Source organism: Oncorhynchus masou, chromosome 15, assembly GCF_036934945.1.
Source record: "Oncorhynchus masou masou isolate Uvic2021 chromosome 15, UVic_Omas_1.1, whole genome shotgun sequence".
Taxonomy (NCBI): domain Eukaryota; kingdom Metazoa; phylum Chordata; class Actinopteri; order Salmoniformes; family Salmonidae; genus Oncorhynchus; species Oncorhynchus masou.
Genome location: NC_088226.1, coordinates 53,078,403 through 53,091,769, shown reverse-complemented (window position 1 = coordinate 53,091,769; position 13,367 = coordinate 53,078,403). Strand labels below are relative to the sequence as shown.

General features: G+C 42.8%; 2 protein-coding genes across 2 annotated transcripts in view; both read left to right on the top strand.

The window, feature by feature from the left end:
• Window positions 1-4,042, top strand: part of LOC135556435 (ephrin type-B receptor 1-like) — a 180,997-nt gene extending 176,955 nt beyond the window's left edge. Inside the window, exons 14-16 of the mRNA XM_064989642.1 lie at window positions 1,867-2,060; window positions 2,250-2,405; window positions 3,544-4,042. Of these exons, the coding sequence (XP_064845714.1) occupies window positions 1,867-2,060; window positions 2,250-2,405; window positions 3,544-3,652 (459 nt within the window). The 3' untranslated portion in view covers window positions 3,653-4,042. The remainder of the gene's footprint in view (window positions 1-1,866; window positions 2,061-2,249; window positions 2,406-3,543) is intronic.
• A 1,154-nt stretch (window positions 4,043-5,196) lies between these two features.
• LOC135556878 (brain acid soluble protein 1-like) overlaps window positions 5,197-13,367 on the top strand; it is a 41,889-nt gene continuing 33,718 nt past the window's right edge. The window contains exons 1-2 of the mRNA XM_064990295.1: window positions 5,197-5,380; window positions 5,774-5,988. Coding sequence (XP_064846367.1) covers window positions 5,197-5,380; window positions 5,774-5,988 — 399 coding nt within the window. The remainder of the gene's footprint in view (window positions 5,381-5,773; window positions 5,989-13,367) is intronic.

Here is a 13,367-nt window from a genome sequence, read left to right as displayed (position 1 = left end):
AACTGTTAAACTGAGAATGTTCAAAGCCAAGAAACTATCCTGCACCATTCTCAACAAGTTGTGGGAAGGTTGTATGCAAAATAACCATGGGACAACCACGCTCTCACCAAGCTCTAAGAAACATATGGTTCTCAGAACATTATGTACTAGCTGGGACTGGTCTCCTCAAATCGCCATAGCAAATATTACACTGCAGAATTGTTGTGGATCTGCCTGTCTGCCAAGCTCTCTAGTTCTGTGCAGTTGTCATTCAGACCCTGTGTAGCGGCACTGCTGTGTCCATCAGCACAGCACTCTGTAAATCCTTGAAGTAACCCACCTAGAGATGCTGGACAATTGTAGGTAAAGAAGATTATTGTTGACAGCACGGCTCCCGGTTTACAATAGTCCTGCCCCAGCCACTAACGAGATCTCCTATAGTGAATCCCTAGACAGTAACTCTCTTGCCTGCCACTCTCCTGCAATCAAGGCTGAATAGTTAGGGGGCGGGGGAAAATTTCTTAACAAAGACCCAGCTCTGGGTATATAGCTGCAGTTCATTAAATTCTCACTCTCTCCTTTTTTTCTGTTTTACAAGCAATCAGTCCCCAGTGCCTGCAAGGAAGCTGGCTGCTGCCAGTCGCTATGGCAAAGCTTTCTGTTCTTTTATGGTGTGGTGATTGACGGATGTCTGGTGGACCACTCTCTCTCTGATAAAAGGGGAATCAGGGAATGGGCATATATCAAAATCCCTTCAGACGTCACGTTTTTTAAAACAATTATCAGCTGCGGTTTCCATTGTTCTGCCTGCAGTTCAGCTGCTACACAGAGACCAGGGAAAATCTGCCGAGGATCGTATTGATAGAGAAAATTGATTAATCAGATGCGATGTTACTGTAACTTTTGATTGACAAATTTGGAGGTAGAGTGAAAATCCCAGGGTTACTAAGAGTGCACATTTCTGCGTAGTTAAGCAAAGCTTTACACATTGTTTTTGGTGTATTTTTCCTCTCTGTGTAGCCAGTGTTTACACAACCACAAAGCTTGGTCTTATACAGGGCCAAGCAGTGCCAAGCTGGTGAGAGGCTTAAGTTGGATATGATGGTATCATTGGAACTGTGCCAATGAAATCCTATTAAAGTTGGATTCCACTGCTCTGTTCCAGTGTTCTGAAACCTTCAATCTGGAAGCAGTTCAGTTGCAGGTGTCTGGAAGCATACAGCGCATCAAAAACCTTTGTCAATTGGTTATGAACTCTTCCATGATCCATAGAACGTTATACCAAGCTTTTCAAAACCAATATGACCATTTTCCATTTTCCACCAACACCTTTGTCCATCCATTTAGTCTATGCTGTTAGTGTGACCTCATCTATGTCCCTGTCACACCCAGACCTTAGTATTCTTTGTTTTCTTTGTTATTTTGGTTAGGTCAAGGTGTGACATGGGTGATGTATGTGTTTTTGTCTTGTCAATGGGTTTTGTATGTTTATGGAGGTGTTTCCTATCTAGGTGTTTTGTAAGTCTATAGTTGCCTAGATTGGTTCTCAATTAGAGGCAGCTGTCTATCGTTGTCTCTGATTGAGAACCATATTTAGGCAGCCATATTCTTTGGGTATTTTGTGGGTGATTGTTCCTGTTCCTGTGTCAGTGTTTGTCGCCACACGGTACTGTTTCGGTTTCGTTTCTTCACGTTTCTTTTGTTATTTTTGCATTCAGTGTTCAGTGCTTTCTTTGATTAAAGTTATGGACACTTACCACGCTGCATCTTGGTCCGATCCTTACTCCTCTTCAGACGAAGAGGAGATCTGCCTTTACAGTCCCTCTCTGTTTTCTTCCTTTCCTGTTTTGTAATGTGCTATCTCTTTCTCCTCTCCTCCTCATGTAGGTGATCAATGCCATAGAGCAAGACTACCGTCTGCCCCCTCCCATGGACTGCCCCACAGCACTACACCAGCTGATGCTGGACTGCTGGCAGAAAGACAGAAACGCCCGGCCCAAATTCACTGACATCGTCAACACACTGGACAAGATGATCCGCAACCCTATCAGCCTCAAAGCTGTGGCCACCATCACTGCAGTGTACGTCTGCAAGAAATGCCTTGACTCGTAACAGTACTCATAGTGCACATTCCGAGCACATAGACTACTGTATATTACTGATCAACTTTTACAAGGTTTCTCCTTTTTATGTACCCTGTCTCCTTTTCACCCCTCTTTCACATCACTTCACTGTTTCATCCCTCTCTTCTGTCCTCTTTTTCTCAACAGGCCTTCTCAGCCCCTGCTAGACCGCTCCATTCCAGACTTCACCACCTTCACCTCTGTGGAGGACTGGCTAGGTGCCATCAAGATGGGGCAGTACAGAGACACTTTCCTGGGCTCTGGCTTCACCTCCCTACCCCTGGTGGCTCAGATCAGCTCAGAGTAAGTTCTGAGGCCCAATGTCATCATCTCACCCACCTAATTTTCCATCTTATCAGGAGTCTCAGGAGATACAGTACCAAACAGCAAAGCCCTCCTATCACTATTCACTGTAGCAATACAACATTTGGTCAGCCCTTGAATAGGCAGATGGTTCCCAAAATTACTCTGGAAGAATGTTCCACTAGCAGTCGTGGAATACACACACACATACACATTTGTCACAGATTACAGAAGGTCTCAGAAGTATTATCCCCCTATAATTAGATTTGCACTCTTGTAGTTGTAGCGTAATGGGACAGGCTGAAATACATTTTCAATCAGGTTCACTGAGACAGCCAACCAGCAAGGCAGGCCATTGCAGTCACACATCTACCTTCAAAAAGCTGTCTCAGATGTCAGAATAATGTGAATCATGCTTCTGGCTCAGACAGGAATAATCCCTCAGTAAACATAGGAGATCAGGCCTGTCATACTTCAAATCCACCAGGCATTCAGAGCTGTGGATAGATCTACATTGGCAAGGTCTCTCCGTCTTACTAATCACTTTGATTTGATAGAGTGGCACAACTAAAATGTATTTTTTTAGAAGGACAAAGGATTGCCTTTCCTTTGGTTGTTCAGATTGATCAAATAGATGTCGGCTACTGTACAAGTCAGCAACAGTCCCCAGCAGCCCTCAACTAATTATGTCCATTCTGCGCTTACCATTGTAAATAGAAAAACTATATTACCATATGAATGGGAACAGTGAGCAGATATTGTGCTTATCTCTAGCAGGGAGTATATCTGGCACATTGTATACTGCGCTGGAAACAGGCTCTATATGTTTCTCTCTGCTCTGCCTCAAGCAGAAAAAATTATACTATTGTCTTTGTGCATGGTGTGGTAATGTTTGTGCATGTATTTGTTCATCCACAATATCCATAGCCCAATAATTCCATCCAAGAGAGAACTCACAGACATGAGGTACTCTACTGTGAACACCTCCACCCCTCAACCTTGTTGTTGTATATTTCCTTAAAACTGCATTGTTTGTTAAGGGCTTGTAAGTAAGCATTTCACGGTAAGGTCAACACCTGTTGTATTCGCCACATGTGACAAATAACATTTGATTTGATTTGTTCCTCTTGTTTGTCAGAGACCTGTTGAGGATAGGAGTGACCCTGGCCGGCCATCAGAAGAAGATCCTGAGCAGTGTCCAGTCTATGAGGGACCAGATGGCCCAGTCCCCCACCTCCATGGCCTGACCACAGGGTGCGCTACCACCACCCAGAGACAACCCACCAGGGAGCCCATATGAAAACTCCTGATGACCCTAAAGAATACACTAGGGTGGAGACACTAACCTGATTCAGAGAACGACCATGTGGCACATACATAACAGCATGCCCACTCCCAACACACACTCTCCACACCTAGGTAAAGAGAGTTAACCGAAGATACAAAGGGGTAGAAGATAAGATTCTGCCTCAGGACAACTTCAATGGTTCAGTTAAGGTAGTCTATAAAGTTGGCTTCTTTTTTGCTGAAGAAGAGAGCAAGCAAAAGAGCAAGGGTGTCTGTTTGCTTGCTATGACAGATGGTCATAAAATGCTAAAAGAAAATATATTTTAAAAAATGGTGCTACTTTATGAGGATCAATGGGTTGACTTGGCCAAAGGACACCATCAAATAGTGTCACCCAGATTGGAAAAACAAACAAAAGGGTACAGAACTAGTCAAAGGTTTGGAGACACCTACTCATTCAAGGGTTTTTCTTCTATTGTCTACATGTCACGCCCTGACCTTAGAGATCCTTATTATTCTCTATGTTTGGGTAGGTCAGGGTGTGACTCGGGTGGGAAAGTCTATGTTTTCTATTTCTTTGTTTTTGGCCGAGCGTGGTTCCCAATCAGAGGCAGCTGTCTTTGTCTCTCATTTTCCTTTTGGGTTTTGTGGGATCTTGCTTTCTGTTTAGTTTATTAGCTTTACAGAACTGTGCGCTTTCGTTTTTTGTCTTTGTTATTTTGTTTTGGTGTCATCAATAAAAAGACAATGTACGCCTACCACGCTGCACCTTGGTCCACTCTTCATTCTACAAACGAGAGCCGTTACAGAAGATCCCAACAAAAATGGACCAAGCAGCATGGCCAGGAGGAGTGGACATGGGAGGAAATCCTGGATGGAGAAGGGCCCTGGACGTGGGCCGGGGAGTATCGCCATCCAAGGGAGCAGATGGAGGCAGAGAGGGAGGAACGGCAATGATACGAGGAGTTAAGTCATCAACAGAAGCCCGAGAGGCAGCTCCCAATTTTTTGGGGAGGGCGCACACAGGGAGATTGAGTCAGGGTTTAGACCTGAGCCAACTCCACGTGCTCACCGTGGTGAGCGTGTGACCGGTCAAGCACCGTGTTATGCGGTGATGCGCACTGTGTCTCCAGTGCGCATTCACAGCCCGGTGCGCTCTGTTCCAGCTCCCTGCAGTTTCCGTGCTAGAGTCGTGCTAGAGTGGGCATTCAGCCAGGACGGATTGTGCCCGCTCAGCGCTCCTGGTCTCCGGTGCATCTCTTCGGCCCAGGATATCCTGCGCCAGCTCTACGCACGGTATCCCCAGTTCGCCAGCACAACCCAGTACGGCTTGTGCCAGCTCTCCACACTCACCGAGCTAAAGTGGGTATCCAGCCAGGACGCGTTGTGGCAGCTCCACGTACCAGGCTTCCAGTATGTCTCCTAAGTCTGATGAGACCTTTTTCGGCTCCACGTACCAAGCCTCCAGTGATGATCCATGGCCCGAAGCCTCCAGTAATGATCCATGGCCAAAGCCTCCAGTGATGATCCATGGCACGAAGTCTCCAGTGATGATCCATGGCCCGGAGCCTGCAGTGATGATCCATGGCACGGAGCCTGCAGTGATGAGCCAGGGAAAGGAGCCTCCAGCGACGGTCCCCAGTCCGGAGCCTGCAGCGACTGTTCCCAGTCCGGAGCCTGCAGCGACTGTTCCCAGTCCGGAGCCTGCAGCGACTGTTCCCAGTCCGGAGCCTGCAGCGACTGTTCCCAGTCCGGAGCCTGCAGCGACTGTTCCCAGTCCGGAGCCTGCAGCGACTGTTCCCAGTCCGGAGCCTGCAGCGACGGTTCCCAGTCCGGAGCCTGCAGCGACGGTTCCCAGTCCGGAGCCTGCAGCGACGGTTCCCATTCCGGAGCCTGCAGCGACGGTTCCCAGTCCGGAGCCTGCAGCGACGGTCCCCAGTCCGGAGCCTGCAGCGACGGTCCCCAGTCCGGAGCCTGCAGCGACGGTCCCCAGTCCGGAGCCTGCAGCGACGGTCCCCAGTCCGGAGCCTGCAGCGACGGTCCCCTGTCCGGAGCCTGCAGCGACGGTCCCCTGTCCGGAGCCTGCAGCGACGGTCCCCAGTCCGGAGCCTGCAGCGACGGTCCCCAGCCCGGAGCCTCCAGCGACGGTCCTCAGTCCGGAGCCTGCATCGATGATCTACGGTGCGGAGGTCCCGGCAACGATCCCTGCATCAGAGGCGCCACCAAAGTGGGGGAAGCCTCAAGCAGAGAGGGGTCTGCGTCCTGCACTGGAGCCCCACCGGAGCCCCCACTGAGAGTAGATGCCCACCCGGACCCTCCCCTATAGGGTCAGGTTTGCGGCCGGAGTCCACACCTTTGGGTGGGGAGGACCTTAGAGATCCTTATTATTCTCTATCTTTTTTTTGGCCGAGTGTGGTTCCCAATCAGAGGCAGCTGTCTATTGTTGTCAATTATTGGGGATAACATATTTACAGCGGGGCAAAAAAGTATTTAGTCAGCCACCAATTGTCAATTGTGCAAGTTCCCCCACTTAAAGAGATGAGAGATGCCTATAATTTTCATCAACTATGACAGACAAAATGAGAAAAAAATCTGAAAATCCCATTGTAGGACTTTTAATTAATTTATTTGCAAATGTTGGTGGAAAATAAGTATTTGGTCAATAACAAAAGTTTATCTCAATACTTTGTTATATACCCCTTGTTGGCAATGACAGAGGTCAAACGTTTTCTGTAAGTCTTCACAAGGTTTTCACACACTGTTGCTGGTATTTTGGCCCATTCCTCCATGCAGATCTCCTCTAGAGCAGTGATGTTTTGGGGCTGTTGCTGGGCAACAAGGAATTTCAACTCCCTCCAAAGATTTTCTATGGGGTTGAGATCTGGAGACTGGCTAGGACACTCCGGGACCTTGAAATGCTTCTTACAAAGCCACTCCTTCGTTGCCCGGGCGGTGTGTTTGGGATCATTGTCATGTTGAAAGACCCAGCCACGTTTCATCTTCAATGACCTTGCTGATGGAAGGAGGTTTTCACTCAAAATCTCAGGATACCTGGCCCCATTCATTCTTTCCTTTACACGGATCAGTCGTCCTGGTCCCTTTGCAGAAAAACATCCCCAAAGCATGAGTTTCTCACCCCCGTGCTTCACAGTAGGTATGGTGTTCTTTGGATGCAACTCAGCATTCTTTGTCCTCCAAACATGATGAGTTGACTTGTTACCAAGAAGTTATATTTTGGTTTCATCTGACCATATGACATTCTCCCAATCTTCTTCTGGATCATCCAAATGCTCTCTAGCAAACTTCAGACGGGCCTGGACATGTACTGGCTTAAGCAGGGGGACACGTCTGGCACTGCAGGATTTGAGTCCCTGGCGGCGTAGTGTGCTACTGATGGTAGGCTTTGTTACTTTGGTCCCAGCTCTCTGCAGGTCATTCACTAGGTCCCCCCGTGTGGTTCTGGGATTTTTGCTCACCGTTCTTGTGATCATTTTGACCCCACAGGGTGAGATCTTGCGTGGAGCCCCAGATCGAGGGAGATTATCAGTGGTCTTGTATGTCTTCCATTTCCTAATAATTGCTCCCACAGTTGATTTCTTCAAACCAATCTGCTTACCTATTGCAGATTCAGTCTTCCGAGCCTGGTGCAGGTCTACAAGTTTGTTTCTGGTGTCCTTTGACAGCTCTTTCGTCTTGGCCATAGTGGAGTTTGGAGTGTGACTGTTTGAGGTTGTGGACAGATGTCTTTTATACTGATAACAAGTTCAAACAGGTGCCATTAATACAGGTAACGAGTGGAGGACAGAGGAGCCTCTTAAAGAAAAAGTTACAGGTCTGTGAGAGCCAGAAATCTTGCTTGTTTGTAGGTGACCAAATACTTATTTTCCACCATAATTTGCAAATAAATTAGTTAAAAATCCTACAATGTGATTTTCTGGATTTTTCTTCTCATTTTGTCTGTCATAGTTGAAGTGTACCTATGATGAAAATTACAGGCCTCTCTCATCGTTTTATGTGGGAGAACTTGCACAATTGGTGGCTGACTAAATAATTTTTTGCCCCACTGTAAGTTGTCATTTTCCTTTTGGGTTTTGTGGGATCTTGTTTTCTGTTTAGTTTCTTAGCCTTACAGAACTGTGCTCTTTCGTTTTTTGTCTTTGTTATTTTGTTTTGGTGTCATCAATAAAAAGACGATGTATGCCTACCATGCTGCGCCTTGGTCCACTCTTCATTCTACAAACGAGAGCCGTTACACTACATTGTTGAATAATAGTGAAGACATCAAAACTATGAAATAGCACATATGGAATCATGTAGTAACCAAAAAAGTGTTGAAAAAATCTAAATATATTTAAGATTTGAGATTCTTCAATGTAGCCACCCTTTGCCTTGATGACAGCTTTGCACACGATTGTCACTCTTTCTTTCAGCTTCATGAGGTAGTCACCTGGAATGCATTTCAATGAACAGGTGTACCTTGTTAAAAGTTGATTTGTGGAATTTATTTCCTTCTTAATGTGTCTAACCCAATCAGTTGTGTTGTGACAAGGTATACAGAAGATAACCCTATTTGGTAAAAGACCAAGTACATATTATGGCAAGAACAGCTCAAATAAGCAAAGAGAAACAACAGTCCATCATTACTTTAAGACATGAAGGTCAGTCAATCCGGAAAATGTCAAGAATTTTGAAAGTTTCATCAAGTGCTATGATGAAACTGGCTCTCATGAGGTCCGCCACAGGAAAGGAAGACCCAGAGTTACCTCTGCTGCAGAGGATAAGTTAATTAGAGTTAATTGCACCTCAGATTGATAGATAGAGTTAACTACACGTCAGTTTGCAGCCCAAATAAATGCTTCACTGAGTTCAAGTAACATACACATCTTAACATCAACTGTTCAGAGGAGATTGCATGAATCAGGCCTTCATTGTCAAATTGCTGCAAAGAAACCACTATTAAAGGACACCAATAATAAGAAGAGACTTTCTTGGGCCAAATAACACAAGCAATGGACATCAGTGAAAATCTGTCCTTTGGTCGGATGAGTCCCATTTTGAGATTTTTGGTTCCAACCACAGTGTCTTTCAAATATAAAATATAATTTCATTTGTTTAACGCTTTTTTGGTTACTACGTGATTCCATATGTGTTATTTCATAGTTTTGATGACTTCACTGTTATTCTACAATGTAGTAAATATATATTTAAAATAATTATTGAATGAGTTGGTGTATCCAAACATTTGACTGGTACTGTATATATTAAAATAAAATAGATTAAATGAAAAAATGAATTTAAATGAATCTTCATATTGAAGATGACTTGTAAATACTATATGGATATTATTTTTCTGCTTGCATTTTTGGCAACATCACAACTAGTGTAGTTTCACCTGAATAGTTTAGGATTCTTATAGTCATTTTCTATGAAGGCACTTGAAAGTTCTTCTCAATAGGAGGCAGATCACTGGGGTAAAGACTGAGGTGACTGATTCTGGATAAAGGATACACTGTTTAAATATACATACAAGATATCTCTTTGTAATGTTTTAGACTTTCAGAGACCACATTGACATTGAACCCATACACATGCAAGAGTCAGATAGCATCTAGTGTTGTGTATCGAAGACCCAGGGTAAATAAATAACTGTTACAGGTACAGTGAAGGTTATATGACATTTTAAAATTGTATTGACTGTCTCAAGTGCTTCGTGTTTCCACCACCCTACTGCCCTAGAACTTTTTTTAGCATTTTCGGCTGCTTTTCAAACCTTTCCCAGCTTGAGGTTCTGTGTTGACCATGCTGTGTTGATTCTGGGCCACTCGAGGCAAGATAATCTTAAACATTAAGTCCCTTATTTAGGAGACTTTGAGCGGTTCTGGACTGGTTCCAACCAACATTTTTGTGTACAGAGTACTCTGTGAACAGAGCAACATCAATTGCCGTGCACTCCGTGAACGCTCTGTTTGTCCTGCTTCAAATGCCGCACTCTGCTCTCATCTGAGATGTGAAATCTGACACCTCATTTGCATAGGGAGCGGCACCTAACATTTTCTGGCCAATCCAGACAAAGGATTGATTTCTTCTGTTTGTGAATCTCGCAACTCCTCTAACAATACAGCATATGAAACAGAAGACCCATTTCGCTGTGATGTTCTCAGATGGATTTAGAGCTTTCCACATGACAAAATACACAACGTTTTTGTAGAATTCAAACAAGAACACTTTCTCTTGGTCACAAAGGGACAAAATCACTTTGTGCTTTTAGAGGCTATCTACAGTTACTACATCAATTTTTTGACTTTTTGGACTGAAATTAATTATATATTCCCATTGATTGTTGAAGAATATAAATTCTGAATGCCTCATGAGCTTAGTTCAACTGCCGTACCCCATTAAAACCACAAATATAAGCTTGTTTAACTCCTAAAGTTTGCACACAAAAAAAGTAAATGCAGACAAACTTTATAGCCAAAAAAAATAGTTAAAACTATAATTTTGATATCATGGATGGTCAGTACTTGCATCCATAGCTCTGTCTAATATGAATTTAAGAGTGGTTGCATTTCTCCAGCCCCAACCCTCAGCTTTTTACCGAAACTGGGGCAGGGAGTACACTTTGTTATTGTTTCAACTGCTGATTGCCACTTTATATCTTAAGTTGTAATGAGTGAGCAGGCCTTTGAATGGCGTATGTCCATCGCTCAGAGCATGCTGGGCAGAAAAATATGTGTTGTCAGTTATATGAAATGGTGCCAATTTTATTTGACAGTTATAAGAAAGGTGAAATATTATAGTAAGTCATTTATAATTTGATTATTACTATTTTTTATATAATTTCAAGCCATATTCCCCCACCTTTGTTGAATATGAAAAACAATAATATATAATTTGTCACATTTTTATATTTGTATCATATTTGTACTGTCTACCTGAGCTTGTGTCCTCAAAAGTGACTAAATCACAGCAATTTATAATAATTTGATCAGAAAGCTGAAATGTTAATCATTCTGGCAGTATAAGCATTACTAGGTATTGTTTATGGCCCTCTCATGATAAATAGTTACTTTTGGATATGTCTATTTAGACGGAAATGTACATTTTGACATTACATTTAACGGGTTTTAAAGAATGTATAAAAAGCATGTTGTAAGTCAATGATAGGTTTGCGATCAGCTCGTAATGTTGTGTGGTCATGACGGGGGGCTGTTAAAACAGAGCAGGTTAATACATTGAAGTGGGTGGCTGTGTTCTCACGGGGACCCAGAAGCTTTATCTGAAGCATCAAATTAATTACCCAGCTCAAATATGACGGATTACAGGGTAACAAGTTTGAGCCTTCCAACATAATACCATTTAAAATGTATTTACTGTTCATGTGTGTGCATATTTGCTCAGCAGGCCTTAGACAGCATGTGAAGCTATGCACAGAGTAAGTGCCATCTCCATTACAAATCTTTGTCTCTCTCATTACTATCACAGTAGGAGCCGTCTTCAGCAGTGTCATGGTAACCCCTCACAGTTACAGTTATTGGTGGCAACAAAAAGTTATTATTGACCAGAGCAGACTGTGTTGTATGTCAGGGCCCATCAGGTTAAGTGTTACAAAAACACTATCACATAATACAGAGAGTACTGTATCACTCACACTCAAACAGACAACCATCAGACTCTGTTGGAAGAAAAGTGTCATTATGGATTTTGAAGTCTTTCTGAATTAGGACACATAACATGTTACTGGCCCTATTAAAGTTTTCCTTTTTATAATGTAAATGTTGTAGCTGTTGGAGATGCGTGTTCAACTCACTCCACTGACTCGGGTAATAGACTGGTGGAATTGGAAAAAGAGTTATTTTACTCTCTTACCAAGTGAAGATGAAAGCCGGGAGAAGTTGGATAACTCGCACACCATGTGAAAACATTGTGAGGTCTCTAATCTGTGTTCTGCATTCAAAGTGCCTTTCTGTAATTCATTCTCGTTAAAAGTCAAGGTCCAACAGCAAATGCAGACACTCCCAGACTCATTGAGGCAAACTTGGAGATTCTGATAAGTGGACTCAATAATTATTTAACTGGACGTACACTTTATTATGATAGAGCTGAAGTTCTAGATTGTTTAGTTGTCACATTGACTTCACCTCCCCTTGTTATTGTGCCACTTTGTGATCCACCAGCAGATACCAAACTTGCCATCCCAAATCCTAACTCTGGCTTTCACTTCCTTGCTGTCCTATACTACTACCCCTTAAACTAACTTGTCTCCCAGGATATTGCAGTCTTTGACGCTTTCTGCAGTCTTGTGAGAACGTTTTTCTCCGTTTTTTTTCTTTTCTTTTTTTCCTGTTTTAAAAATTGCATGTAGTGTGTATCTACATTTTGAGGAATGTTGGATTCCCAGCTTGCCAAAGAAAGTAGATAGCTTGGATCAATATCAGCTTTTCCCTAAATTTTCAGAGTACACCACGGTGAAACGTCCCCTTTTCACTTTCAAGTGAAACTTTCAAGCCAATGGCTGTTTTCACCAGCGATGTCTCTGGACTGAGACTGGACAGCCACAGCATCGTAGCATGACAACAGACATACGTATTCATCCCACTGTAAATAAGATTTGACACAACCAGGAAGGATATTTTTCATTTGTGTATGTGTCATTGTACAGTTACAAATGTGTTTATTGTGATGAGTATGTCAGCGTTTGTAGTTGTAACTTTCTGAGAATAAATATTGTATTAAAATGCACTCAATAAAAACATCAATCAAACTGGTCCATGGATTATTTAAAAGATTGTCTTCAGTCTGCTTGAGATAATACATTGTGGAGAACAAATAAACAAAGCGAATTCAGTTGAAAATTCAAGCCTGTGTAACATGCACTTACAAAACATTAAGTTCAGAAGTTAGAATACAACTTCTGCCTTTTATGTTTCAATAAACCCCTCAGTGAAGTATAGCTGATGCTGACACCCTCAGCATAAAATGTGTGTGTGAGATAGAGGTCCTGAAACGACTTTACACTTCAATATCCAACAGATGGTAATAAACAATGGCCAAGTGCAAAAACAAAACCACATTATTTGAAGTTTCATATTACACATTTGTGGAATGAGGGGGATGGAATGAGAGTGCAAGGACCCACAGAGGTAATCTTGTATAATATAATGTTGCCTGTTTTACTGTATAACAAACAGAGGCATGATTTCAAGTTTGGAATATTCTCTGTCTCATATGGGAGTGTTTCTATGTCTTCAACAACAGCACAAAGACACAGGATGCAAACAACATTTTACCAACTGTCAAAGCGTATCTATTGTTCCAATAATATTTGATTTATTTATTTCACCTTTATTTAACCATGTAGGCAAGTTGAGAACAAGTTCTCATTTACAATTACGACCTGGCCAAGATAAAGCAAAGCAGTTTGACACATACAACAACACAGAGTTACACATGGAGTAAAACAAATATACAGTCAATAAGTAGAAAAAGTAGAAAGATAAGTCTATATACAATGTGATCAAGTGAGGTGAGATAAGGGAGGTAAAGAAAAAAAAGGCCATGGTGGCAAAGTAAATACAATATAGCAAGTAAAACACTGGAATGGTAGATTTGCAGTGGAAGAATGTGCAAAGTAGAGAGAGAAATAATGGGGTGCAAAATAAATAAATAAATACAGTA